The 26,835-nt window shown below is 47.3% G+C and overlaps 1 protein-coding gene across 1 annotated transcript; it reads right to left on the bottom strand.

Annotated features, from left to right (window-relative positions):
• Positions 1 to 26,402, bottom strand: LOC115080835 (sulfotransferase family cytosolic 2B member 1-like). Its single transcript, XM_029585276.1, has 7 exons — positions 26,209 to 26,402; positions 12,483 to 12,625; positions 12,055 to 12,266; positions 11,681 to 11,807; positions 11,270 to 11,364; positions 637 to 817; positions 1 to 110 (listed from the first exon to the last, which is right to left on the bottom strand). Exons 2-7 carry the CDS (start codon positions 12,616 to 12,618, stop codon positions 1 to 3), a joined length of 861 nt encoding a protein of 286 aa, XP_029441136.1. The 5' UTR covers positions 12,619 to 12,625; positions 26,209 to 26,402.
• Positions 26,403 to 26,835: the final 433 nt, after the last annotated feature.

Here is a 26,835-nt window from a genome sequence, read left to right as displayed (position 1 = left end):
TCAATCCCAGCTGAGCTTCACATTCAGGTTCCTCATCCTCTCCTGGTACACCCTGTCGAAAAGTTCACTCTGTTCCAGGGTGAAATGGTTCTTCCAGTCCCCAGAGATCCCTGGAAAACACCAAGGAGAGAGGAGGAACTTGGGTCAATGCCAAGGCATTGCAGACACGGATACAGAGAAAGCATGAATACAGCACGGACAGCTGAAGAGCAGATCTTCATCAGAGCCCCTTGCAGGGGTCACACTGATACACATAAAGCATGAATACAGCACAGACAGCTGAAGAGCAGATCTTCATCAGAGCCCCATGCAGGGGTCACACTGATACACGTAAAGCATGAATACAGCACGGACAGCTGAAGAGCAGATCTTCATCAGAGCCCCTTGCAGGGGTCACACTGATACACGTAAAGCATGAATACAGCACGGACAGCTGAAGAGCAGATCTTCATCAGAGCCCCATGCAGGGGTCACACTGATACACGTAAAGCATGAATACAGCACAGACAGCTGAAGAGCAGATCTTCTTCAGAGCCCAATGTAGATGTTGCACTGATATTGTGCTCTTATGCCCCTCGGCATCTCAGGGTAGTGTGCGCAGGTCACTGCCTCATGTGGGAGATCCCTCCCCCTCACCTTTCCTTATGAAGGGGCTCTTCTTCAGGTCTATGAGGTCTTCCGAGATAAGACTGTAATTGGCCATCTTATTGTCCTTCATGGTTTTGAAGGTCGCGTTCTCCACCACAGAGTCGAGAGCCGCCGCATCCAGCTCCCTCCCTAGGAAGTCACAGATCCTCACCACACTGCCCCGCAGGTCCTGGAAAGGAGAAAGAGGGACAGACACAAACAGCGAGAGACATAAAAGGCGGTCACTGCTTGGACCTAATTTTTGTCAAGCAAAATTCTCTGACCTTTAACGACTTCTGTGTAACAGGCAACAAAATTCCCTGGTCCGATCATTCAATTTTTAATAAAAAAAAAAAAGTGCAAATAGTCAACAGTAGAAAAGAAAAAATGATTAGGGAAAGAATAAGAGAGACGCGTGAACGCTTCAACCCTGACTCCCTCAGAGATATATGGCTTCCAAAGCTTGCTTGGGTCCATCCCTCCTCGGCTGATGAAGCTCTTTCTTACTGGAAACAGTCCTTAAAGGCATCTTTAGATCAAGTTGCCCCTATTAACAGGGGTGGCCAACCTGTGGCTCGGGAGCCGCATGTGGCTCTTTCCCGTCAGAATTAGGCTCTTGCCCTCCTGCCCCAATGGCAGCTAGGGGGGACTGCAGAGGCCAGAAGAGGAGAGGCTGAAGCAGAGAAGAGCCAGTTAGCTCCCTGCCCCCATCCTCCCCGCTGCCTGGAGTAGAGGGCTCTCCTTTGTTCTGTCGGAGGGGACTTTATTTTATTAAGATTCTTTATATGCCACAGCGTCCACATTAACATCAAAGCGGATTACAACAAAGGAGGGGCTGGAGTGGACACTGCCCCCGGCCCAGCAGATTTCTGGGCTCCCAGGCTTTGGCTCTCAGCTGACAGCAGAAAGGAGCCCCTTGGTGCGCCGGTCAAGCCGTAATGATTTGTGCCAAGGGAAAGGGAACGGGGTGAAGGCAGGGAGTAAGTGCTTGAGCGGCCAGTGTGAGAGTCGGTAAATAGTGGGGCAAGTGACGGGTGTGAATACTTGGGGGGAGAAGAGAAATGCAGGCGGGTGAATATTTCTGAGGAGAGAGAGTGTTGCAAAAAAGGGCTGAATATTGAAAGAGTGGAGGAAAGGGGGAAATGCTGGGAGGAGATAAGGAAGAGGGGAAGGCAGGCGCTTTCAGCTCATTCCTCCCCAAAGTCTACGCTGCCACCTGTTCTGCAGGAGGTGTGAGGGGACCAGGGCCGTGAAATAGAGGGAGTGAGAAGGCTGGAAGAGAGGTTGCATGAAAGCCAGCCAGGAAAGATGCAGTTAGTGGAGCTGGGTTTAAAAAAAGGTTTGGATAAGTTCTTGGAGGAGAAGTCCATTAACTGCTATTAATCAAGTGTTGTGTCTGTCGCGCCCTCTCTCTGCCTTACCTCTTTTCTACCTCTCTCCTCTCCCTTGGGAAAGATGGCTGCCTCCGCTGCTGTTTGCCGACATCTCCGGCGTTCCCAGACCGGCATGGGCGATTGCATTCGCCATGTTTTCTCCTGAGGACTCCTAGGGTCTAAAAACACTGTCCGCTCATCGGACAGCACCATTGCTGTACAATAAAGCTTCTTTCTCCTGTATCCGCTTACTACAGAGCTCAGCCTATCGTTGTGGTTCCCCAGGGGGCCCCTCCCCATGGGAGGAGTCATCGCCACAAAGACCAAGAGTCCACAACCATGCCTCAAACAAAACATCAAGTTTACTTAGGGAATAGCCACTGCTATTAATTGCATCAGTAGCAGGGGATCTTCTTAGTGTTTGGGTAATTGCCAGGTTCTTGTGGCCTGGTTTGGCCTCTGTTGGACACAGGATGCTGGGCTTGATGGACCCTTGGTCTGACCCAGCATGGCGATTTCTTGTGTTCTTGTATGTAAAATAGTGGGGGAGTGGGGAGCTAGAGATGGGGTAGAAAGGGTTCAAAAGAACTGGGGGGGAAGGCAATGAAGGTATGAAAGAAAGCCAGAGTGGGAGGATGCATATGAAAGAAAGCCGGAAGTGATGATGGTAGAGTAGTGAAAGAGCCAGAAAGCATTGGGGTTTGGGATACTGGTGCTGGGCAGAGGGTAGGGGAGAAGAGAGAGTGTGTGGAGGACAGGGGTGGAGACAGAGTGGAGTCAGTGGAAAAATGAGGTGTTATGGGATATGGGGGTACAGTAGCCCAAAAGGTGGGGTGGAAAGTTATGTTGGGGCTGCTAAGAGAGGCAGGTGGGGCGACAGAGAGGACTGGTGAGGACAGGGTGGGGGAACAGAGAGAGGAAAGGCCACACCCCCACTCCTCCTTGTCTCTTGAAAATGTGAGGCTCTTCGGTACTGTGCATTCTGGTTTCTTGGCTCTTGGTCTGTGAAAGGTTGGCCACCCCTGCCCTATAAGGTTAAAAAAAAATAACTAGAAATCATGAAGTCCCCTGGTTCACCCATGACCTGACATTGACGAAACAGCAGTTGAGAAGGTCCGAACGCCAATGGTGTGAATCACAAGAACCCATCTATGACCCCTACGGCATGAATATCGGATTAAAGCAGATAGTTCGAACTATCACTTTTACACTGTTCAGATACGATCAGCCCCCAATCACTCGAGAGAACTCTTTCACATTGTGAAGTCATTAACTTCTTCAGGATAAAGAGAGTCCACCTCGGCCAGCTCTCATGCCAAAGACTGGACAATTTTTTGATAGGTTAAGCAACTCTCTAGATCGTGTAGATGCCTCTGAAACCTTAGAGCCAGTCTTTTGGGACTCTTTTTGGAAGTATCTGAGACTGAGATCAAGGATATTATTGGAGGCTTAAAAACTAATTTTTGGCCACTTAACTGCTCCAATGCTTGTATGAAGTGATGAAGCCAAGACTTAACCACATTAATAAGCCTTCTACTAAATTTCTCTTTCAGAATTGTTACATTGTGTTTTACTGTAATGTTCACTATGTTACAATAATCTCTCAAATGTCCTTGAATATATTTGTTCACTATGTAAACAGTTATGATGGCTTTACCGAATAACGGTATATAAAACTCTTCAAATAAATAAATGAAGGCTGTGTGCCCGATCCGTTGAAGGCTGCCACAGTTCGCCAACTTGACTGATCTTAAGAACTGAAGACCAATTTCAAACCTTCCTTTTTTTATCCAAAGTTCGTGAAAAAAGTTGTCCGCACCCAGTTACAAATGTTTTTAGAAGAACCAAAATATTCTCAATCCATTTCAATATGGCTTTAGGGCCAGGCATAGTACTGAAACCCTCGTATTATCATTGCGGGAGATTTTCCAAAGAGGATTTGATAATGTTCAGTTATTTTTTTTAGTTTTTATTGACTTGGCTGAAACAAATCTGAATAGAAGGGGTCCACAAATGGTTCTCCTCTTTTCTAACAAACCAAACACAAACAGTAAATACCTCAGGCCTCAAGTCGTCCACATACCGACTAAACACGGGTGTGCCTCAAAGGTCAAGTCTATCAGCAACCATTTTTTAATATTTACATCACACCCATCTGGCGTGAATGACAGACCTGGATGTCAGTTATCGACTCTATGCAGATGACATCCAGTTTTTGCTCCCATTAAACATTCTATGGCTGATACTCTTAAAAGAGTGCATGAATGCCTGCAGAGCCTACAAAATTGGCTTAATGGTTAGAATCTAATATTGAACAGAGAAAAAAAAACTGAGATCCTATATCCCCTTATTCCTTTCATGTAATCCATGTTCGATTTTCGTTCATTTTGTTTGCTGTAATTTCCTATTGTTGGTTCTCTGTAAACCAAAGCGATATGTACTTGTACATGATCTTCGGTATAAAAAAGCCTTAAATAAATAAAATATATTGTCCAGTTTCGGATATACGTAAATCATTGATCTTTGAGGGTTATTAGGGACACAACATTGTTGTTACAGCCCCAAGTGAGTAATGTGCTAAAGGCGGTCTTTTTATTCTGCAAATGTGGCATTGTCTAAAAGGAAACAGATCTTAAAACAATACTACCTTCAATTATGCCTTTGTCGCTTGACTACTGCAACACATTGTATTTAGGCCTTCCTCGGGCAACACTATGTATGAGCTCTTCAGCTCATACAGAATGCTGTGGCGAGGATAGTAACTGGTATACCATTGAAGAATCGTATCACTCCCGCCTTGATGAGTCTACACTGGCTCCCGATAGCTTGGAGGATTATAGTCAAGATCCTTACATTGGTGTATAAGGGAATGAATGGGATAGCACCAACTACGGTCAATGCTACCCTTAAAATTTACCAACCGACATGAACGCTAAGATCCTCTTCTCAGGATTCACTGGCCAGCCCATCTTTCAAAACGAGGCTGGACGAGTTTCGCGGGAAAAGCTGATTCGTTCAAGGTCCACTGCTCTGGAATGCATTACCAAGAGAGGTTAAAGAGGAAATTAGGCCTCCATTTTCCAGCAAGCATGCAGAGCTTTTTAACTGGATTATATACAACTAGCAATGAGAGTCTGTTTAATTGTCAGGCTCCAAGGAAAGTATGCTTAAGAGTATAGCTAATTAATTGATAAGTATAGAGGAGCGAGATCAGCCTTATTTTGCTGTGATATTTGTTTGCAATCTACTTTTATTTTATTTGTTAATCTATTTTAATCTCTGTTATAGAGATTTATTAATTTGTATTATTGTCAGACTGTTGATTATGAATGTTACAATTGAAAACTAAGAAACTGATTGGCGGTATAAAAATCTTTTAAATAAATAAATAAATATAGAATGAGACAGAGAAGGAGCTTCCGAACGGCTGGGGGCTCTATCCTGGCAGAGAGCATCACCTTGGTGTAGCAGAAGTGATCCCTTAGGTAGGACCTGACCTCTAAGTGATGCCCTTATTCTCTTGCACCGAGAATGTGTCAAGGAGGAAAGGGTTAGAACGGCCATTGCAGCAGGCAATTTGATCATTAGGAAATGTAAATAGCTGGGGGGGCTGGTGGCCGTGAGGACTGCTTGGTAATGTGCCTGCCTGGTGCGAAGACAGTGGATCTCTTGCACCACCTAGATAGGATTTCAGAGAGTGCTGGGGGGAGCCAGCTGTTGTGGCATATGTGGCTACCAGCGACATACCCCATTCCACATGTGGGATCCCAGAGGCAGGCTGAGCTCCAGAGTGTCTCAAGGAGTGGATGAGACGAGGGTGCAGGGAAGAGGGTTTTAGATTTCTTAGGAACTGGGGGAACATTTTGGGGAAGAGGGAGTGTTGTCTGCAGGCTGCCCCACAAACTACCACCCTTACCTCCCGGGCCAGGCTGGCCATGCTGCTCCTAAGGCGCAGCGAGACACCACCAGCCCACCACGTGGCATGATGCCACCAGCCTCAACACACTATGCCCTCTCCTCAAGGTGCGCACATGCATGACGTCCCCTCATTTAAAAGGGACCGGGCAGGAAAGTTCCCGTGGCCCCTAGGGATGACAGCATCAGCGCTGCCCTATTATAAGGGCAGCTCCCTAGATGTAACTCACCTCAGCAACAGGTCCAAGTACCGTGTTGCTTCACAGCTGTTCCTGTCTTCATCTCAGCCTCTTCCAGTCCTCATCTGCCCATCTTGCTCCTGCCTAGCCTGACTGCCACTGCCCTATCCGTCCCGCTTCCTCTCTCTTGGACAGATACTTGGTTCGACCCTTGCCTGGTCTCTAGAAATGCCTGACTGCTGCCTGGACACGACAGATCACTGCCTGCCCTTGTCTGGACCTTCATCATGCCTGATCGCTGCTGGCCTATTGCCATAACCCAACCTTGGACCACGTCTGCAGTCACCAGCAGAGGCCCTCGCCTAAGTCCTGTCGGCCCCAGCACCGAAAGGCTCAACCCAAGGTGAACGTGGGCTGGTAAAGGTGAAGCTCCTGACCGGCCCCTGCCGCTGTCGAGAACCTGTAGGGCTCCTCCCTGCAGGTAGAGCCAATCTTGCCTCAGCGCAAGGGTCCACGAACACAACAGGGAGTGTATTCAGCCCGGATGGGCTTGCAAAACAGAGAGGTTGTGATTAAGGCTGAAGTAGGCCAGATGGGTGTAGATAAAGAGCACACGCATGTGAATGACTCTACACTGCCTGTATCTTCTCTTATAAGCAGGTTGTGAATACAAATAAACCCTCCTAGTTTAAAATGTCTGTATGCGAATGTCAGAAGTAAGTTAGAATGTATGATAGATTAACTCTATGTTTTCTTAAACCAGTTACCTGTTCCTCTAACATCACCCCCTTTACCTATCCGCTCTTCTCTATCCTTTTCTCTTCTCTTAGCCTCTTTTATTTAATCAGGTATTTGTTATAATGTAACTTTTTTTCTTCCGGTTTCTCTTCCTCTTCTTCCCTTTCGTTTTATGTAAACCGATGTGATGTCCATGCGAACTTCAGTATATAAAAAAGTGTTTACAAAATCAACATTTAATCTGCTTAGCTTAAAGTGGAATAGAAGTATTGGTAATAAATAAATATGGCCTTATTATAAAGGATTCAACAAAAAAAGACTGAGATATCTAATGTCAGTTTGTGTACACCTAGTATAAGTGCTGCAAAAAAACTTTTATGCAATTTGTGAAACCGCATCAGCAAGCCTGACAACGGCCGTGAAAACACTTGCCGTTCGGACCACTCGTCATTTGCGGTATTGGTAATCCATGCGAGATGTGTTGTTCAGAAAATTTTTATAAACACTATCTGTTCCCCTATAGAGAGTTCATGAGCCCGACAGCGGCCGGTGTTTCGCGATCGGTATCGCTTCTTCAGGAGTCAATTGCAATATCATGGAACAGATGCTATGTAAATCTGTGGTATTGGAGCAATTGACCCCGAGTTGGCGAGGTGGAGATTTCAATATACAGCTATTACGCGCTGAACAACGCTGGATACACCGTTTGAACACAGTTGAGCCTCACGGCCTGAATTCAGCAATAGAATATCAAGTCTTCTTATAAACAACCAACATTGACTCGATTGATCCATTTCAAACACATCTTCTGTTTTAACGAAACATCTTTGAATTTGCCGCGTCAATCCTGAATGACGTCATCACGTTTGATTTCTGTTTTCAACTCTATCTCACAGCTGTTTTTGTTGCTACGGCAACGATTCTTTAATGACGCTTTGACGTCACTACGTGCTCAAAATCGCGGGCTTTTTAAAGGGTGGGTCTTTTCAGCGTTACTCTGTCCCGCTGGAATTTACCGATTGGAGAGACGGAATCGTCCGGGATAAAGGTTAGCGTGCTGTGACACCTCAGTTAAGTACTTTTTCAAAATTTCATTCCTTTCATGCTATATTTCTGTTTTTACATAGCATCTGTTCCATGATATTGCAATTGACTCCTGAAGAAGCGATACCGATCGCGAAACACCGGCCGCTGTCGGGCTCATGAACTCTCTATAGGGGAACAGATAGTGTTTATAAAAATTTTCTGAATAACACATCTCGCATGGATTACCAATACCGCAAATGACGAGTGGTCCGAACGGCAAGTGTTTTCACGGCCGTTGTCAGGCTTGCTGATGCGGTTTCACAAATTGCATAAAAGTTTTTTTGCAGCACTTATACTAGGTGTACACAAACTGACATTAGATATCTCAGTCTTTTTTTGTTGAATTGTTTACGGTGACAAGACTGTTGCTGGTTCGTTTTGTTTGTTAGCCTTATTATAAAGGAGACATTATAGGCATCTCAGAGGAGAATAAGCAATGGGACACTGAGCTACCCGGGAATAAATTCTATCAGTGTGAGGGCAGATTGAATTGGTGGAGGGGCGGTGCTATGCGACAAACAGGATAACTAAATGCACTGTGGATAAGGAAACAGCCACAATATCTGGAGACTGGAGAGAGGCCAGGTTTCAAAAAGAGCTCCGGGAAGCTATAGACCGGCGAGCCTGCCGTAGAAGCTATTCTGAACATCAAAATCACTGGCATATACAGAAGACAGACCAGGCTTAAGGAGAATGAGTCCACATGGTTTTAGCAAGGGGCAGCCTTGCCTTACCAATATTTTAGATTTTCTGAAGGTGTAGATAACCATAGAGAAAGGGGAGCCAGTTGATAATGGTGCAGTTGGATTTTCAGAAGGCATTTGATTAAGTCCCCCCTGAGAGACTCCTCAGGAAATGACAAAGTCATGGGATTGGAGGCAGCGTCCTAGTCAGAGGCGGATTTGCCTATCGGGGGGAAATCGGGCATCCCCCGGTGGGCCGGTCGCGCTAGTCACGTGGTCTGCCGAGCACGGCTGTGAGAGAGCCGTGCTCAGACCACATGGGCAATGAATCCCTGGGCCGGTCTTCATCGGGAATCCGCCCTGGTCCTAGTGTGGCCTGGTAACTGGTTAAAAGACAGGAAACAGGGCAGGACTAAATGGTCAGCTTTCCACATGGGAGAAAGGTCATTTAGTGAAGGACCACAGGGGGGCGATCCTGGGACCTGTGCTGTTTGACAGATTCACAAACGATCTGGAAAAGGGAACGATGAGCAAGGTGATTGTTATCTTTACCACTTGCGGGATAGTCCCGCGAGCGGCTGCACGCACCCAAATGCCACCAGCCATGCTTTGCCACTCCATGCAACAGGGCAACACCGCCACTTCTGCCCTGGTCCTAGGGGCACGCGCGTGTGGCATGCACCAAGTCATGAAGGCCCCGTGGCAGGAAGCCACGCACTCGGCCCCTCCTGATGATGTCACACGGCTGGGGATTTAAACTCCGGCCGTGCAACACAGAACTGCCTCAGCAACAGGTCCCTTACCTAAGCCGGACCTTCATCTCAGCAGTCTTCAGCCCTGCCTGCTCTTCGGATCTGTCCGTAGTTACAGACTCCTGGCCTTTGTCCTATCCTGGCCAGTACAAGGACTCGTTCGCCTGCTGGCGGGGTTCAGCCCAAGACATTGCATCAGTTGTGCCACAGCAAGACTTGGTTCACACTCACGCCGATTGCCATAGTGATCATATTTGCAGATTTCAAATCCTGGATAGCTAAGTAACTTACTGTGCCACTGAATATATTGCAACTTAGCCAGATGTTGAGCAGGTCTAATTTAGACAGTCAACTTATCCAGCTAAATATCAATATCGCTACTTAGCTGGCGAAGTTATCTGGCTAAGTAGCGCCACCCCGATCCACCCATTGCTCGCCCACAAAGTTGTACGCTTAATAGATAGCTGGATAACATATCCGGCTATCTAGCGGCCGCTGATGGTGAGCAGATATTCAGCAGCCACTATACAGCTGGATAAGTCCTACTTATCCGGCTATCCTCCATTTGAATATCGGGCACACAATTATTGAAAGTTGTTGTAATGGCAGCAGATTGCGAGGAACTGTGGTATGGAAGGACCTTGTGAGATTGGGCAGCTGAAATGTAATGTGGAAAAGTGCAAAGGAATTGCACGCAGGGACCAATAATCAGAGCTTCAGGTACACGCTGCTGGGTTCTGTCTTGGGAGTCACCACCCACAGAAAAAGGACCTTGGAGTCCTTATGCATAATACATTGAAATCCTCAGCTCAGTGCACGGTGGTGGTCAGCAAAGCAAAGAGTGCTAGGAATGATCTGAAAAAGGAGAATAAAACAGAGGATATCATAAAGCCTTTGTATAGATCCATGGTGCGACTGCACTTTGAGTATTGTGTGCAGTTCTGGCCGCCCCCAGCTCATGAAAGACAGAGCGGCACTAATAAAGGTGCAGTGGAGGGCGACAGATGATAAAGGGGATGGAACATCCCCCCTATGGACAAGAGGCTATGCAGGCAGGGGCTCTTCAGCTTGGCAGAGAGTCAGCTGAGAGGGGACATGGGAGAAGTTTATAAAGCTTAGTTATTTCGGCAGGCTTTTGGAGAAACAGCACAATAATTAACACTATGGGATAATGATGATTGAGACATGTTGAATTTAATTTTTATTGTAATTTTTTTTAATGTTATTTTATTGATTGTACTTTTGTATTGAGTTTAAGATTATTTCTGTTTTATTCTGTTTGCATTTTATTTTTTATAAAATCTGTTTTATTGTATGATTGAAAACAGACTACCAGTACTACCAGTATATAAATGTTTTAAATAAATAAATCATGAGTGGGGTGGAACGGATAAATAAAGGATGGTTATTTACTCTTGCAAATACAACTAAAATAAGGGGATACCCAGCAGACATAAAACATCTTAGAAAGTATTTGATCACTCCACACACACTGTCAAGCTGTGCAATCTGTTGCCAGAGGATGTGATCAAGTTGATAAGCACAGCAGGGTTTAAAAGAGATTTGGATAACTTCCAAGAGGAGAAGTCCATAATGCATTAAATTAGCTAGTCTACTTGGCTATCCCTGAGAGTGAGTAAGAGGAATGAGATCTACTTTATGGGATCTGCCAGTTACTTGCGACCTGGACTGGCCACTGCCAGAGACAGGATGCTGGGCTCCATAGACCTTGCTCTGACCCAGCCTGACAGTTCTTATATTCTTATGTAAGGTACGGTATATCCCCAGTATGTTATCAATGGATTGTATTCTGTGCTTCTGATTGGCTGGGAGTTCTAGCCTAGATGGTGGAAACCGGATACTCCTTGGTATCTACATGAGCTGGTCTCAGGTGTCCTCTCAATCTTATGTGATACCTTCAGCAGCTCCTCATAGGTCACAAGGAGGAAAGGGGTCTGATCCTTCACAGCTGTCCATCCCCGGACGTGGTCGAACCAGGAGCCGTAGGGCACTGCAGGAGAAATGGGGAGAGCGGTCACTCACTGACAAACCGACCACCACCTTCTTCTCTCACTCCATTCTCCTTTAATCTTTTGACCCTAGGGGAGGGCAGAAGAATGGAGGATAGAGTGGGATCTAGTTTGGGAAGGGAAGAAGGATCTTGTGCAGCTCTGGCTTAGATTAGGCAGGCTGTGCCCATCTCTCTGGTGAAAGCCGGATGGGAGGATCATACAGGATAAAACCCTGATGAGAGCCATCAGGAAGAGGAGCCAAAGAGGTAATTAAGTGGGGGGTAATGAATGGATCTGACCTAACCATGTACTCACCATCCCCTGTGAGAAAGTCCTGCAGGAGCTGCTCAAAGCTCCCTGGGTCCTTCCAATAGACCGTCGCTCTGGAGAAGTGGTAGAGGGAGACCAGCGCGTCCTTGGGGTTCCGGACCGTGTAAATCACCTGGAAGAGGTTAACAAGACTAGGGTTGTTGCCCCGGGGGGGGGGAACAGGAGCGGTAGTAAAAGTCTGGGTTGCCCCATTATCTCACAACTGATCTCATCAGGAAAAGGCAGGGAGAAGCGAGATGCCAGGAGAGTAACCTCCCGCCCACCGAGAAACGGGCCCTTCACTAGATGAAGTGCTAGGCTCATTGCCATCAGGAAAGATTAGCTCTCTCTTCTCTCCCCCCACCCCATCCCCCCCTCACCTTGGCTTTTGACTTGGCTTTGGACTTGGGGAACAAGTGGACGGGCAGGTGGGAGGTGATGAGCCGGGGTTTCTCGGAGACCACCTGCAGCGTCTCCTGTGCATTGAACGACTCCAGCCAAGGCATCCGTTCCCAGTTCGGGACAGTCCTGCTCCAGTGCGGGTCACCTCCTGAGCAGATCAGGCTCAAGATCTCAATCATCCAGATGGTCCCTTCCGGAAACAAGACACACACACACACACACCCCATCACAAATAGGGCTGCAGCACAGAGTCCCGAGGCTGGCCAGCATTTTGAGAGCTCAGATTTACATATAAGCTTTCTTGCGTAAGGACTTTGTTACCAAGCGAGTTATCTTGCACAGCACATGAAACAGACTACAGACACATGCACACTCCCCCCCCCCCCCCCCCCAAACACTGTCCTACCTGATTTAGGATATGTGACATTGAAAATGTCATCGTCCCGCACCTGGAATCCATTCTCCACAAAAGTGAGCAACTCTGCTGAGGTGTACAAGGGACTGAAACACATCCCTTTGTAAGACATGTACTCCCTGCTCATCGTATACCTGTGGGGAAGCGGGAGAAGAGAGATTACGGGGCTACTTAGCTCTTCAACACAGTCCCTGCTGTCTCCAGGTGGGAGGACTTACAGGGGCACTAAGTAAGTCCCCCTGCATTTGATCTCAATCCAGATATCGCACCGGTTTACATTCAGGTACTGTAGGTGTTTCCCTATCCCCAGAGGGCTCACAATCTGAGTTTTGTACCTGAGGAGGGTAAAGTGAGCGACAGCAGGACTGGAGCGCTGGTCTCCTGGTTCATAGTCCCCTGCTCGAACCACTAGGCCCTTCCCCACTCAGTCCCCCTGCACAGTCCCTGCTGTCTCCAGGCGGGACGTTTATTTCTTTATTAAAAAACTACATTCTGCCAATCTAGGAAATCATTTCCTCAATAAAAAACGAACATCCAATCAATATACAAAAACGAAATTAGCCAACTGAAATACAACCAAAGGGAGAGTCAAGGAAGGATAGAAATGTCCTACCTTGGAAAATCTCGCCAGCTGGCGGAAACGCACAAAGATCCTTAACAACCAAGGGCCGAGAGGGGAGACTGCTGCGGGGAAAGCAGCGTCTTGTACGCTGCGCAAACAAAACAAAATGATGTTTTACAAAATCTCCTCCTCCCCGCCCTTAACGCGGTAGCAGGTTAAGCCTTCCCAAGGAAGCACTAGGAGAGGAGGCTCGGGCTTGGACGCTTACTTTTGGATTTTTTTTTTTTTTTAAAGGATGCAAGAATATTTTCACAAAAAAAAAAAAAAAGTCTGTAGACGACTTAGCAGGTCTAAACTCGTGCGCGGTGAATTTGGACCGACTTACGTGCGATGCTACAAAATTAACCCCCAACTGCTTGCAAAAAGAACCCCCCCCCCCCCCAAAAAAAAAAAAAGACAGCTAATGAAGTTCCTTCCTAAGACCCAAACGGAGCACATTCCAGAGCCGGGGGGTGGCGAGCTTGCTATTGACAGAGCCTTAGCGCAGGGTCTCGGCGAGGGCGCGATATCGGCGGCCCCTACCCTGCCGCGCTGACCTGCCAACCGCGGAGAAACCGGAAGAGGCGCGCAAGGGTTTTGCGGTCCCCGCAATAATGGGAGGCTTTCGAGGCTTTGCAGCCTAATTATAGGGTGGAGTCGCCCGAGAACGATGGGATTACAACTACCTGAGCCCGGTATTTATTACCTGACCTCAGAGCTGGAGAGAAGTATTTTAATCTTCTTCTTAGGTGGAGATGATTTAAAAAAAAAAAAAAAAGCAGGAGGGGCCACCGAGCTGAGTTTTTTTCCCCCCCAGTGACAACTACAGTTCCAGTACTTGGGTCTGAAGAGGGACAGCTGTCCTCGTCCGAAGGAGCCCGTCAGTATATCTCGGTCCTCTGAAGACCACATCCAAGTCTTGACCGCAGCAATGCATTACTGGGAGACATGAAGTTAGCATGGGGCACATTTAAAACTAATCGGAGAAAGTTCTTTTTTACTCAACGCACAATTAAACTCTGGGATTTGTTGCCAGAGGATGTGGTTAGTGCAGTTAGTATAGCTGTGTTTAAAAAAGGATTGGATAAGTTCTTGGAGGAGAAGTCCCTTACCTGCTATTAATTAAGATGACTTAGAAAATAGCCACTGCTATTACTAGCAATGGTAACATGGAATAGACTTAGTTTTTGGGAACTTGCCAGGTTCTTATTGCCTGGATTGGCCACTGTCGGAAACAGGATGCTGGGCTTGATGGACCCTTGGTCTGACCCAGTATGGCATGTTTTTATGTTCTTATGACAGCGACAAAGGATGAAGTAACCTGCAGACGGACAGCTCCAGGCGTGCGAAGCGATTCAGGGATGTAACCCGAGCCCTGCTTTCTTCAAGATTTCCATCACTGATCTCCCGCCCAGCTTACTGGAGAAAGCCTCCGTCGCAGGACCAAAACTGAAAGAGTTCAAACACCTGCTGTGTGCGGAGAATCTGGCCCTGCTATGCAGAGGGACTGCCAGAGATCCTAGATCTGGGGCTGGTGCAATCAGCGGCTAAAACTCTGCCCAGAAACTCGGCACACGGTTTCTTAACACACACACAAGTGTAACCCTTTTCCGGCTGTGGTGGTTCATGTGGGCACCAGCGACATAGGAAAATGTGGGAGGGGAGGTTCTGGAAGCCAAATTTAGGCTCTTAGGTAGAAAGCTTAAATCCAGAACCTCCAGCGTGGCATTCTCTGAAATGCTCCCTGTTCCACGCGCAGGTCACCAGAGGCAGGCAGAGCTCCGGAGTCTCAACTAGAACAAAGGAGAAAGCCGACAGTCGCTTAGCAGCGCATGGTTCGGAGAGAGGTAGCTTCAAAGGATACTAAAGATGCATTAGAATTAGGGCATCCTGACAGTGAGGTTCCAATAATAAGAAAAGTAGTCCAAGTGCCTATAAGTAAAGAATCACCTAGGCTAATGGGTTCCAATTTATCCCTATCAACTGAAAAGCAGGGTTAATACAAACAAAAAAACACACTTTGAAATGTTTGTATGCTAATGCCAGAAGTCTAAGAAGTAAGATGGGAGAGTTAGAGTGTATAGCAGCAAATGATGAGATTGACATAACTGGCATCACAGAGACCTGGTGGAAGGAGGATAACCAATGGGACAGTGCTATATCAGGGTACAAATTATATCGCAAAGACAGAGAAGAGCATCTTGGTGGTGGGCTGGCGCTTTATATCTGGGAGGGCATAGAGTCCAACAGGATAAACATCCTGCATGAAAAGAAATACACAATCAAATCTTTATGGATAGAAATCCCTTGTGTGTTGGGGAAGAATATAGTGATAGGGGTATACTACCGTCCACCTGGCCAAGATGGTGAGACGGACAGTGAAATGCTAAGAGAAATTAGGGAAGCTAACCAAATTGGTGGTGCAGTAATAATGGGAGATTTCAATTACCTCAGTATTGACTGGGTAAATGTATCATTGGGACACACTAGAGAGATAAAGTTCCTGGATGGAATAAATGACAGTTTTATGGAGTAATTGGTTCAAGAACCAACAAGAAAGGGAGTTAAGATCTAATTATCAGTGGCGGTAGGATTTGGTGAGAGAGGTAACGGTGATGGGGCCACTTGGCAATAGTGATCGTAACATGATCAAATTTAAACTAATAACTGGAAGGGGGACAGTAAGTAAATCCACAGCTCTAGCACTAAACTATAAAAAGGGAAAGTTTGATAAAATGAGAAAAATAGTTGGAAAAAACTGAAAGGTACAGTTGCAAAGGTTAAGAATATACAACAGGCATGGACATTGTTAAAAAATACCATCTTAGTGTTGCACCCATCAGTCGCAGACGGCTGTGCCCTCTCTGTCTCACCTATTTTCTGCCTTTTTCCGCTCCGGTAGGCAAGATGGCCTTCTCCGCCTCTGCATGCCGACCTCCCCAGCGTCCCCGGACTGGCGTGGATGATTGTGTTCGCCATTTTCCTTCTGGGATCACCTAGGGCACACGCGTGTTGGCCCTCCTTTTACATACGTCATGGCGGGAACCTCGGGGGCATCCCCTCCGCATGACGTCACTACCTATGGGTATTTAACCTCCATTCACTAATCCAGCTACGAGTTAGCAAGGATTCCCTTCCTGCTGATTTCGCTCTTGCTGCGGACACCCTCGCTCCGTACCCTTGCCACGGACGACTCAGGTACCCACTCCTCGGGGGCCTTGCCACATTCCGGATTTACCCTTCGAGGTCAGCTTGCTTCCAGCTAAGGACGCCTAAGGTACCCACTCCTCGGGGGCCTTGCCTCGTCCCGGGTCTCCGTTCCTCGGAGGTCCCTCTCTTCTTCAACCTGCTATTACAGAGTGAGTACCCCAGCCTTCCAGCTTGCCTCTCTCTCTCTCACCTTCTACAGTGTGGATTCACAGCATACCCCGCTCTGCGGACCACTACCGGATCTACCTCTCTGGCCTAACATCTACAGTGTGGATTCATGGCGTACCCTGCTCTGCAGACCACTACTGGATCTACAGTTGTCAACTACTGGTGAGAGTACATCTCTGCGACCTGCTCGCTGCGGAGTACTGACAAGACCATTCTTCTGGTACCACCCTCCTCTGTGCAGGGCCTCTCTGCTCGCTCCTCGGGTTATTCATGCCATCGGCTGTATAATAAAGAACTTTCCTGACTCTGTGTGTGTGCTATAGAGCCAGCCTATCGCAGTAAGTCCCCACAGGGCTCTGCTCTGTGGGAGGAGCCATCTCTTGCTACGACCAAGGGCCCACAACACTACCAAATAATAACAGATAATAACACTTAGATGTGCAGTCCAGATGTATTCCACGCATTAAGAAAGGTGTAAGGAAGATCAGACAATTGCCAGCATGGTGTTGCGCCCGTCGGTTGCAGACAGCTGCGCCCTCTCTGTCTCACCTCTTTTCTTCCTGTTCCTCTCCTCTGGGCAAGATGGCTGTCTCCGCCTTTCTCCGCCAACCTCTCCGGCGTCCCCGGACCAGCATGGGCGATTGCGTTCACCATTATTCTTACACTGAGGTCCCTTACGACACGCACGCGTCGCCCTACCTTTGGAATATGTCATGGCGGGAACCTCGGGGGCGTCCCCACCGCATGACGTCAGTACCTCCGGGTATTTAGCCTCTAATCTCCAATCCAGCTATGAGTTAGCAAGGATTCCGAGCCAGCTAATTTTGACTCTCTCAGAAGCGCCCACTCTGAGTTCTCATTCCTACCCACCCTCTGGGGTTACGCTGACTTCCTAGGACGCTCTAGGCACCCGCTCCTCGGGGCCTTGTCGCTCCTACCTACCCTCCGGGGTTTCGCTGTTCCAGCAAGGACTCTCAAGGCACCCGCTCCTCGGGGGTCTGGCTTCACTCCTATCTACTCTCCAGGTTACCCTGCATCTACGCCTAAAAGGTACTCGCTCCACGAGGGCCTTGCCTCGCTCCTGTCTACTTCCTGGGTCGACCTGCCTCTACCAAGGACCCCAGCACCGGTGCCCCGGGCCTTGCCTCAGCGCTACCTTTGCACTGTGGAGGTCATCTCTCCAACAGCATTACCAGCCTTGTGAGTACCCTCACGCATCAGTCTCTCTCTGCCTTGTCTCACCACAGAACAGATTCTCGGCGTACTCCGCTCAGCGGATCACTACCGGATCTACCACCGCTGGCTACGTCATCTGTGACTAGAGTTCTTGACCTACCCCACTCCGCGGACCACTCCCGGACCCCTCACTTTCCAGCATCGGGTGAGACCTTCTCTGCACTTACTTCATCAGTGCCTGGACTGAACTCTGACATCTGAGACAACTCCTTGGCTGACGAGGACTTCTTGCTCCACGGGCATTGCTCTATTGCTGTCTAATATTTTCTACCCTGTTCATTGTTTTAATCCAGGTTACTTCTACCCTGTTCATTGTAAAACAAGACTTTGTCTCTGTTATTTTTTGCTGGTTGTAATGTAAACCGAAGTGATAATTAATCTTGTTAATTGAACCTCGGTATATAAAAAGTTATAAATAAATAATAAAGCTTCCTTACTCTCTGTCAGGCCGATACAGTAAACCGCACGGGAGAGCTGGCGAGCGCCCACTCTCCCGACGCGCACCCAGGCCAATCTCCTGGGTGCGCAATTCGCTGAGCATAGGTGTGCAAATTAGGGCCTGCAGTAATAAGGAGGTTCTAGGGACACTAGCGCGTCCCTAGCACCTCCTTATTGACAGAAGCGGCGGCTGTCAGCGGGTTTGACAGCCGATGCTTAATTTTACCGGCGTTGGTTGTCGAACCCGCTGACAGCCACGGGTTCAGAAAAAGGACACCGGCAAAATTGAGCGTCCATTTTCCAACCTGTGGGTCATGGGCAGATTTTTTTTTAATTTTTGGAGCCTCCAACTTAATATCGCTATGATATTAAGTCGGAGGGTGCACAGAAAAGCAGTTTTTTCTACTTTTCTGAACACTCTCCCAGTGCTGGCCGAAATTAAAATATGTGGCTTGGCTGCACATTTTACATTCTGTATCGCGCGGGACTAACTAATAGGCTCATCAACATGCATTTGTATGTTGCAGGTGCTATTAGTTTCGGGGGACTTGGCCCCGCGTTTTCCACGCACTATTACCCATTATTGTATAAGGGGTAAAAATAGCCTGTCGAAAACACGCGTCCAAACGGGGCCTAACAGTGCGCTCGGCCTGAGCGCACTTTATTGTATCGGCCCTTGTGTTGCTTACTGTAGAGCCAGCCTACTGCTGTATTTTCCCCACGGGGCCCCTCCCCGTGGGAGGAGTCATCGATATAGCAGCCAAGGGCCCACAACCATGTCAAACCCACAATACATGGCTAAAAAGTGAGGTGAAAGAGGTTATTTTATCCAAAAGATCTTCCTTCAAAAACTGGAAGAAGGATCCATCTGAAGAAAATAGAAAAAAGCATAAGCATTGGTAAAATATAAAACACTAATAAGCCAGGCTAAGAAAGAATTTGAAAAGAAGTTGTCCATAAAGGCAAAAACTCATAATAAAAACTTTTTAAAATATATCTGAAGCAGGAAGACTGTGAGGGAGTCTGTGGGACCGTTAGATGATCGAGGGGTTAAAGGGACACTTAAGGAAAATAAGGCTATTGCAGAAATACTAAATTAATCCTATGCTTTGAGGTTTACTGAGGAGGATGTTGGGGATATACCTGTTCTGGAAATGGTTTTCAAGGGTGACGATTCAGATTAACTGAACCAAATCACGGTGAAACTGGAAGATATGGTTGGCCAGATTGACAAACTGAAGAGTAGTAAATCACCTGGCCTGGATGGTATGCATCCCAGGGTTCTGAAGGAACTAAAAAATGAAATTTCAGACCTATTAGAAGTCATTTGTAACCTATCATTAAAATCATCCATTGTACCTGAAGACTGGAGGGTGGCCAATGCAACCCTGATATATAAAAGGGGCTCCAGAGGTGGACCGGGAAACTATAGACTAGTGAGCATGACTTCAGTGCCAGGAAAAATCGTGAAAACTATTATAAAGAATAAAATCACAAAACATATAGATAGACATGATTTAAAGAGACACAGCCACCATGTACTTTTTTATTTATTTATTTTATTTTAAGTCTTTTCTATACCGTCACAACGGTTTACATTACCCAAGGGAAGTCTTGCTTCACAAATCTGCTTCTTTTTTTGAAGGGGTGAATAAACATGTGGATAAATGTGAACCGGTAAATGTAGTGTATTTGGATTTTCAGAAGGCGTTTGACAAAGTCCCTCATGAGAGGCTTCTAAGAAAACTAAAAAGTCATGGGATAAGAGGTGATATCCTTTTGTGGATTTCAAACTGGATGAAAGGAGAATAGGATTAAATGGTCAATTTTCACAGAGAGAAAAGGTAAACAGTGGAGTGCCTCAGGGATCTATACTTGGACAGGTGCTTTTTAATATATTTATAAATGATCTGGAAAGGGGTATGATGAGTGAGGTGATCAAATTTGCACATGATACAATATTATGCAGAGTAGTTAAATCTCAAGCGGATTGTGATAAATTGCAGGAGGATCTTGTGAGACTGGAAGATTGGGCATCCAAATGGCAGATGAAATTTAATGTGGATAAGTGTAAGGTGATGAATTTAGGGAAAAATAACTCAGGCTGTAGTTACATGATGTTATGTTCCATTTTAGGAACTACCACTCAGGAAAAAGATCTGGGTGTCATAGTGGATAACACATTGAAATCGTCGGCTCAGTGTGCTGCGGCAGTCAAAAAAGCAAATAGAATGTTAGGAATTATTAGAAAGGGAATGGTGAATAAAACGGAAAATGTCATAATGCCTCTGTTTCGCTCCATGGTGAGACCACACCTTGAATACTGTGTACAATTCTGGTCACCACATCTCAAAAAAGATATAGTTGCACTGGAGAAAGTGCAGAGAAGGGCAACCAAAATGATAAAGGGGATGGAACAGCTCCCCTATGAGGAAAGGCTGAAGAGGTTAGGGCTGTTTAGCTTGGAGAAGAGACGGCTGAGGGGGGATATGATAGAGGTCTATAAAATCATGAAAGGACTTGAATGGGTAAATGTGAAACAGTTATTTACTCTTTCAGATAATACAAGGACTAGGGGGCACTCCATGAAGATAGCAAGTAGCACATTTATGTATAAACGTTTTTATTGGCATTTGTCCAAACAGAGTACATAACAACAGGGGAATGCTGTAGTCTGATACATTCCCCAGTAAAACCACATCAAGGCCCATCCAAGATTATCGCCCAACACCCCACTCCCCCTCCCCTGTTTGTCTCCCTCTCCCCCCACCCCCAACCTCCCTATGCATGTACCATCTTTATTCTGAAGAGATCGAGAAATCACAATACCAACCATAACAGTTCGAACTCCATGGTACTATAAAGTCATATGAACTTCAATCATTGAGAATGCGACTTCTTGCACGGCGTGGAAGAGCCTGTATATACAAGTCCCATGTTGATAAAAAATGTCTCCGATGTAGTGGTGAGCTGTGAGAAAATAGATGATCCATGTTCATCATTGAATGAAAGTAGTTCCGCCAAATCCAGAAAGACGGTGAGTCTTCACTTTGCCAACCTAATAATATTACCCACTTCCCCACAAGACATGCTTTCTGAATCACTAAGCGAGTACCAGGATCTTGAATTCGCGGGGGGGGGGGGGGGGGGATACAGCCAAATAGGAGCCACAACGGGGCCACTGGAATGGAGACATGCAAAATTGTCGCCAACTGCCCAAGCCACACGGCTCCAAAAAAGTTTAATGGCAGGACAGGACCAAAGGGCATGCGCCAATGTGCCCAGTGCCTTCTTACATCTTCCACACAATGCAGTGGAAGAGATAGTCAGGCGATATGCAATCTGTGCCGAAACATACACCCTCCCCAAAAACTTGTACTGTAATTCACAGTAATACATGTTATATGAGATCCTGGCCACTCTACTATAGCAAGCACGGAGGACAGAGGGAGTAACAACAAATTCCCCATCGTTAGTCCAATGATCTGCTAATACAGAATATATCTCCACCTGCCCAACTACCTCCAGGCCTTTATAATATGTAGATATTGAGGGAGTCTGTTCTTTTGCAAACTCCAATATCTTATCCAGCTTCTGAAAGGCTGATTGTTGTAAGAACGCCGTGGGCAAAGTGTGAAAATAATGATTAATCTGCAAATATGAAAAGGCATACGACAACTCCAGGCCATAGTATTCTCGCAGTTCCGAGAATGATAGGAGTTTTCCCTCCCTAGTAATTAATTGCCCCAACTGGGTAATACCCTTGACCACCCATTCCCAAAAAGCTGAAGACTGGGAGCCTGGAGAGAAGTCAACATTGCCAGCAAAAGGCAATAAATAAGCACACACCCTGGGCAATTGCAGGTGCTTAGTCAATTTTACCCAAGCTTGTCTAATCGGCCTTATAACAATAGAGTGAGCTAAAAAGGACAGGAGCTTAGTCATTTCCACCTGGAGGGCATATTTAACGTCTATCAGGGCAGTCAAGGCACTATCGGCCGTTAAATTAGTATAGAAGGATTTGCCCAATAACCAATCTCTAGCTACCCGGAAATTACTGGCCAAATTATACACCGCTAACTTCGGGACTCCCAACCCCCCAGCTCCCCACCGTTCCTGCAACTAAGAGAGAGGTAGGCGAGCCTTTCCACCTCTCCATAAAAACTTCCGCAGATAACGATCTGCTGAGGACAAGTCTTTTGTCTTAAGCTGGAGAGGTAGGTTTTGGAGAAGGTACAGCCATTTGGGGAGGATGATCATTTTATATAAATTCACTCGACCACATAATGACAAGGGCAAATTTTTCCAGGTGTTAAGGGTATCCAGCATATGCTTTAGAAGGCGTGGGGCATTGAATTGATATATCAGACTGGGGTCCTTAGGTATGTGGACCCTCAGGTATGGAAAACAATCAACTGCCCATTGCAACGAAAAGGGGTCTGGGCCATCTTTCTCGTAGAGCATCGGGAAACGCCAGCGCTGAGGACTTATCGTCATTCAACTGGAACCCGGAAAAGACCCAAAAAGTCCAGAACAAGTGCAAAAGGGAAGAAAGAGAGGTGCAGGGGTCTGTGAGAAAAACTAGGAGATCGTCTGCAAAGGCAGCACAATTAAAGACCTCAGACTGGAAGCGTATGCCCCTAATCACCCAATTTGCCTATCTAGCTAATAGCAAGGGCTCCAGCTGTAATATAAAAAGTAAGGGAGACAAAGGGTACCCCTGCCGCGTTCCCCTCATAATGGCAAAGGGTTCAGACTGCTCCCGATTTGCAAGAATAATTGCCTGGGGTCATGGTATAACAACTGTACTGCTTGATAGAAAAAACCGTCAAAGCCCATCTGCTGCAAAATATAAAACATGTAGCTCCACTCTACCCGATCAAAGGCTTTTTCAGCATTGAAGCCGATAGCCAGATACGGGGTATTCATGTGCTGGCACATTCCCATGGCTGCTAGCACTCGCCTGATATTAGAGAGGGCATAGCGCTTCCGCACAAAACCTACTTGATTACTACCTATCAAGGATGGAAGAAAATTCACCAATCAGCCGGCCATGATCTTTGCTAACAATTTTTGATCAACGTTAAGCAGAGAAATTGGGCGATATGATTCAGGTAACGAGTGATCTTTACCTGCTTTAGGAATAAGCAATATGTGGGCATGGTTCACAAATTCGAGGATAACTACTGATTACAATGAGTTCCAAGAATAACAAAGATAATGGGGTAGCCACTTTGTCCATGAGACATTTATGGAATTCGGCAGAGAACCCATCAGGTCCTGGGGCTTTAAATCATTTAGCGTGGTAAATAGCTAGTTTGATTTCCTCAGCCGAGATGGGAGAGTTAAGTGCCTCCTTATGGCATCAGTAAGGCGAGGAATATTTAAGGGGGTGCAAAACCGGGCACATGCCCCCTCTGTCCACCCCTCCGTCATGAAAAACTTAGCGTAGTAGTCACAAAAAAGGAGTAATATGGACTGAGTGTTAGTCTCCACCTGACCAGTCTGTTTCCGTAACCCTGAAACATAACGAGTTGTGCGGGAGGATCTAATCAGGTGTGACATCAGTTTGCCTGCCTTGTTACCATATTGATATAATTTAAATTTATAATATAACAGGCTCTTCTTAGCCCGCTGATGGAGTACTCAGCTGCAAAACACGCTGATTCAAAATCTTCCGTCTGTGAGCTGTGTACGAGATTATGTCCCCACGAGGGCCACCTTGGCGGTATACCAAAACAAAGTTGGTTGTTCCCGATGTTCTTGATTTAGAGTAGCATAGTCAGACCACCTCTCCTCTAGATATTGCTGAAATCGCTTGTCCTCAGCCAGATAATAGGGGAACCTCCAAACCGGGACCACACTAGGAGATTGCACTAATTACAGGTCTACCCAGACTGGTGCGTGATCAGAGACAATAATATCGTCAATACCAGCTGCTTGCACACTTGAAAATGCATGACTGCTAGTGAGAAAATAATCTAGTCGGGAGTATGTAGCGGCAGCCCGCGAGAGATGGGTAAATTCCCTCTCCCCGGGATGCAGTGTGCGCCACGCATCCACCAGATGGAGAGCATTTTCCAATAAGGTTCGGCCTCTACCCATCCCGGCCTCAGTACAATGGTGTTGAGAGGCATCTAGCTGAGGATCCCGGATGGTAATAAAGTCTCCCCCCACTATAATTGTCTCAGCCATGTAGGGAAGCAAATTTTGACATAGGACCTGGAAAAACCCTGCACAGTAAATATTAGGGGCATAGAGATTACAAAGAACCAAACTCTTGTTATACAGCTCTGCCACCAAAATAATAAAGCAGCCCTCTGGATCTTTGATCTCTTCCCTGGATCTTGATGGGTAGGTGCTTACTGAGCAGAATAGCCACCCAGCTGACCGAGAGGTGGCAGATGTGTGATGGATACTCCCCACCCAAGTTGTACACAGTTTAACATGCTCTGAATCAGAGAGGTGAGTTTCCTGCAAAAATGCAATATCAGCAGAATTCTGTTTTAATATGCTCAGGATCTTAGAACGCATAGGGGTAGATTTTCAGAGGGTTACGCGCATAACCCCCGAAAACCTACCCCAAACCCCCCCTGCGCGCGCCAAGCCTATCTTGCATAGGCTTCCGGCGCGCGCAAAGCCCCGGGACGCGTGTAAGTCCCGGGGCTTTCCTGGGGGGGCGTGTCGCGACTGGCGCGTCATTGGGGGTGTGTCGGGGGCGTGGCACAGCAGGCGCATCATCCGGGGGTGGGGCCGTGGGCATGGTTCCGGCCCAGGGGTGTTCCGGGGCGTGGCCGCGGCCTCCGGACCAGCCCCCAGACCGGAAAATGGCGAGCTGGCAGCCGGCCCGGCGCGCGCAAGTTACGCCTGCCTCAAGCAGGCGTAACTTTCGCGACAAAGGTAGGGGGGGTGTAGATAGGGCCGAGGGGGTGGGTTAGGTAGGGGAAGGTGGGGGGAAGCCGAAGGAAAGTTCCCTCCGAGGCCGCTCCGATTTCGGAGCGGCCTCGGAGGGAACGGAGGCAGGCTGCGCGGCTCGGCGCGCGCAGGCTGCCAATTTTGGGCAGCCTTGTGCGCGCCGACCCCGGATTTTAATGGATATGCGCGGCTACGCACGTATCTATTGAAATCCCGCGTACTCTTGTTCGCGCCTGGTGCGCGAACAAAAGTATGCGTGTGCGCAACTTTATAAAATCTGCCCCTTAATCGGTGAATGAACTCCACACACGTTCCAGGATATCATACCAGCCTGCATACTAGAGGTCCCAGAGATTCAGAGGCTGTGGCAGCAGATCATTCACCAAGGTCCAGGTAGAGACCCTCCCAGCAGAGGCCTCCCCCTGCGGAACATACAGCCATGGCGCATTAGGGCTCACTCGATTGCCGTCCCAACCAATAAAGTCATGAATATCCAAATATGGTACTTGCACCCTCCTCCCCACCCCTCCCGCCTTACCCCTATCTCCATTCCTGGGGCATCAACTTGGAGATCATCACTCTGCATTCAACCCCCCCCCCCCCCCCCAATTCCAGCCCCATCCCCTGCTCCAACTTTAAATGAAGAAGTTCACACTACAGCAGGGCTGCCAACATTCACCAGATATTAAGGAAGAAAATAAACAGCCAAGGCTGCCCTGAAAGAAGCGTAACGTTGCAATGGGCACGGCCGAGAGCAACAAATAAACCTCAGCTCCAAGCGCGGCAGTTCCCGCTGCACATTATCAACATAATATGCCGAGTAATTAATTAAAACCGTTACTGGCATACGTCTCGAGTGTCCCAGTTCCATCAGAGACAGGTGTTTCTCCCCACAAAACAAACAGCGCCGCTGCCGTCCTCAATAAGCAGCAGGAGGCACAGTCCCGGAACTTATATCCAGGAGCACTGATAAGGAAACCCAATAGCCGCAAAAAAAACCAAAAAAAAAACCGCGTAGTTAATGGGAAAGTACTCCAAAAAATTTCCGGGCATTAAGCTCACTTCCCAGCTCGTTAGAAAAAGTGTGGCTGCAATACCAAAAAAAAAACAAAACCGCAGTGACTTTCACCGGGGCGCTAGTGTACTTACTGAGCCGTCTACCACTGCATATCGCGGGCCTGCGGAAAGTAAGCGATGAGGGAAAATGGAACCATGAAACTGCAACCTTGCCCACGATGGTATCAGGCGCTGCACCCTCTGACCCAGCGATCAGTCTGGTTGCCCGGACTCCAATCAGTTTAACATGATATGCCTAGTAATTAATTAAACCCCTTACTGGCATGCGGCTCAAGAGTCCCAGTTCCATCAGAGACAGGTGTTTCTCCCCTCAAAACAAATAGCGCCGCTGCCGTCCTCAATAAGCAGCAGGAGGCAGAGTCACTGAACTTGTATCCAGGAGTACGGTTAAGGAAGCCCAATAGCCACCCAAAAAAAAAAAACCAAAACCGCGTAGTTAATGGGAAAGCACTCCAAAACGAGCAAAAAAAAAAAAAAAAGCAGACCTTAAGCTCCGTTCCCGGCTCGTTAGAAGAAGTGCAGCTGCAATGAAAAAAAAAAAAACGCAGTGACTTCCACCGGGGCGCCAGTTGACCTTCCGAGCCGTCCAACGCTACATATTGCATACTCGACATCAGCTGAAGTTGCGATGGAGAGTAAATTATGAAAGAATAATGGAACCATAAAACTGCAACCATACCAAGGATGGTGACAAGCGTT

This window comes from Rhinatrema bivittatum, chromosome 19, assembly GCF_901001135.1.
Source record: "Rhinatrema bivittatum chromosome 19, aRhiBiv1.1, whole genome shotgun sequence".
Lineage (NCBI taxonomy): Eukaryota > Metazoa > Chordata > Amphibia > Gymnophiona > Rhinatrematidae > Rhinatrema > Rhinatrema bivittatum.
The sequence above is the reverse complement of the archived record's forward strand: the minus strand, read 5'-3'. Positions and strand labels throughout refer to the sequence as shown.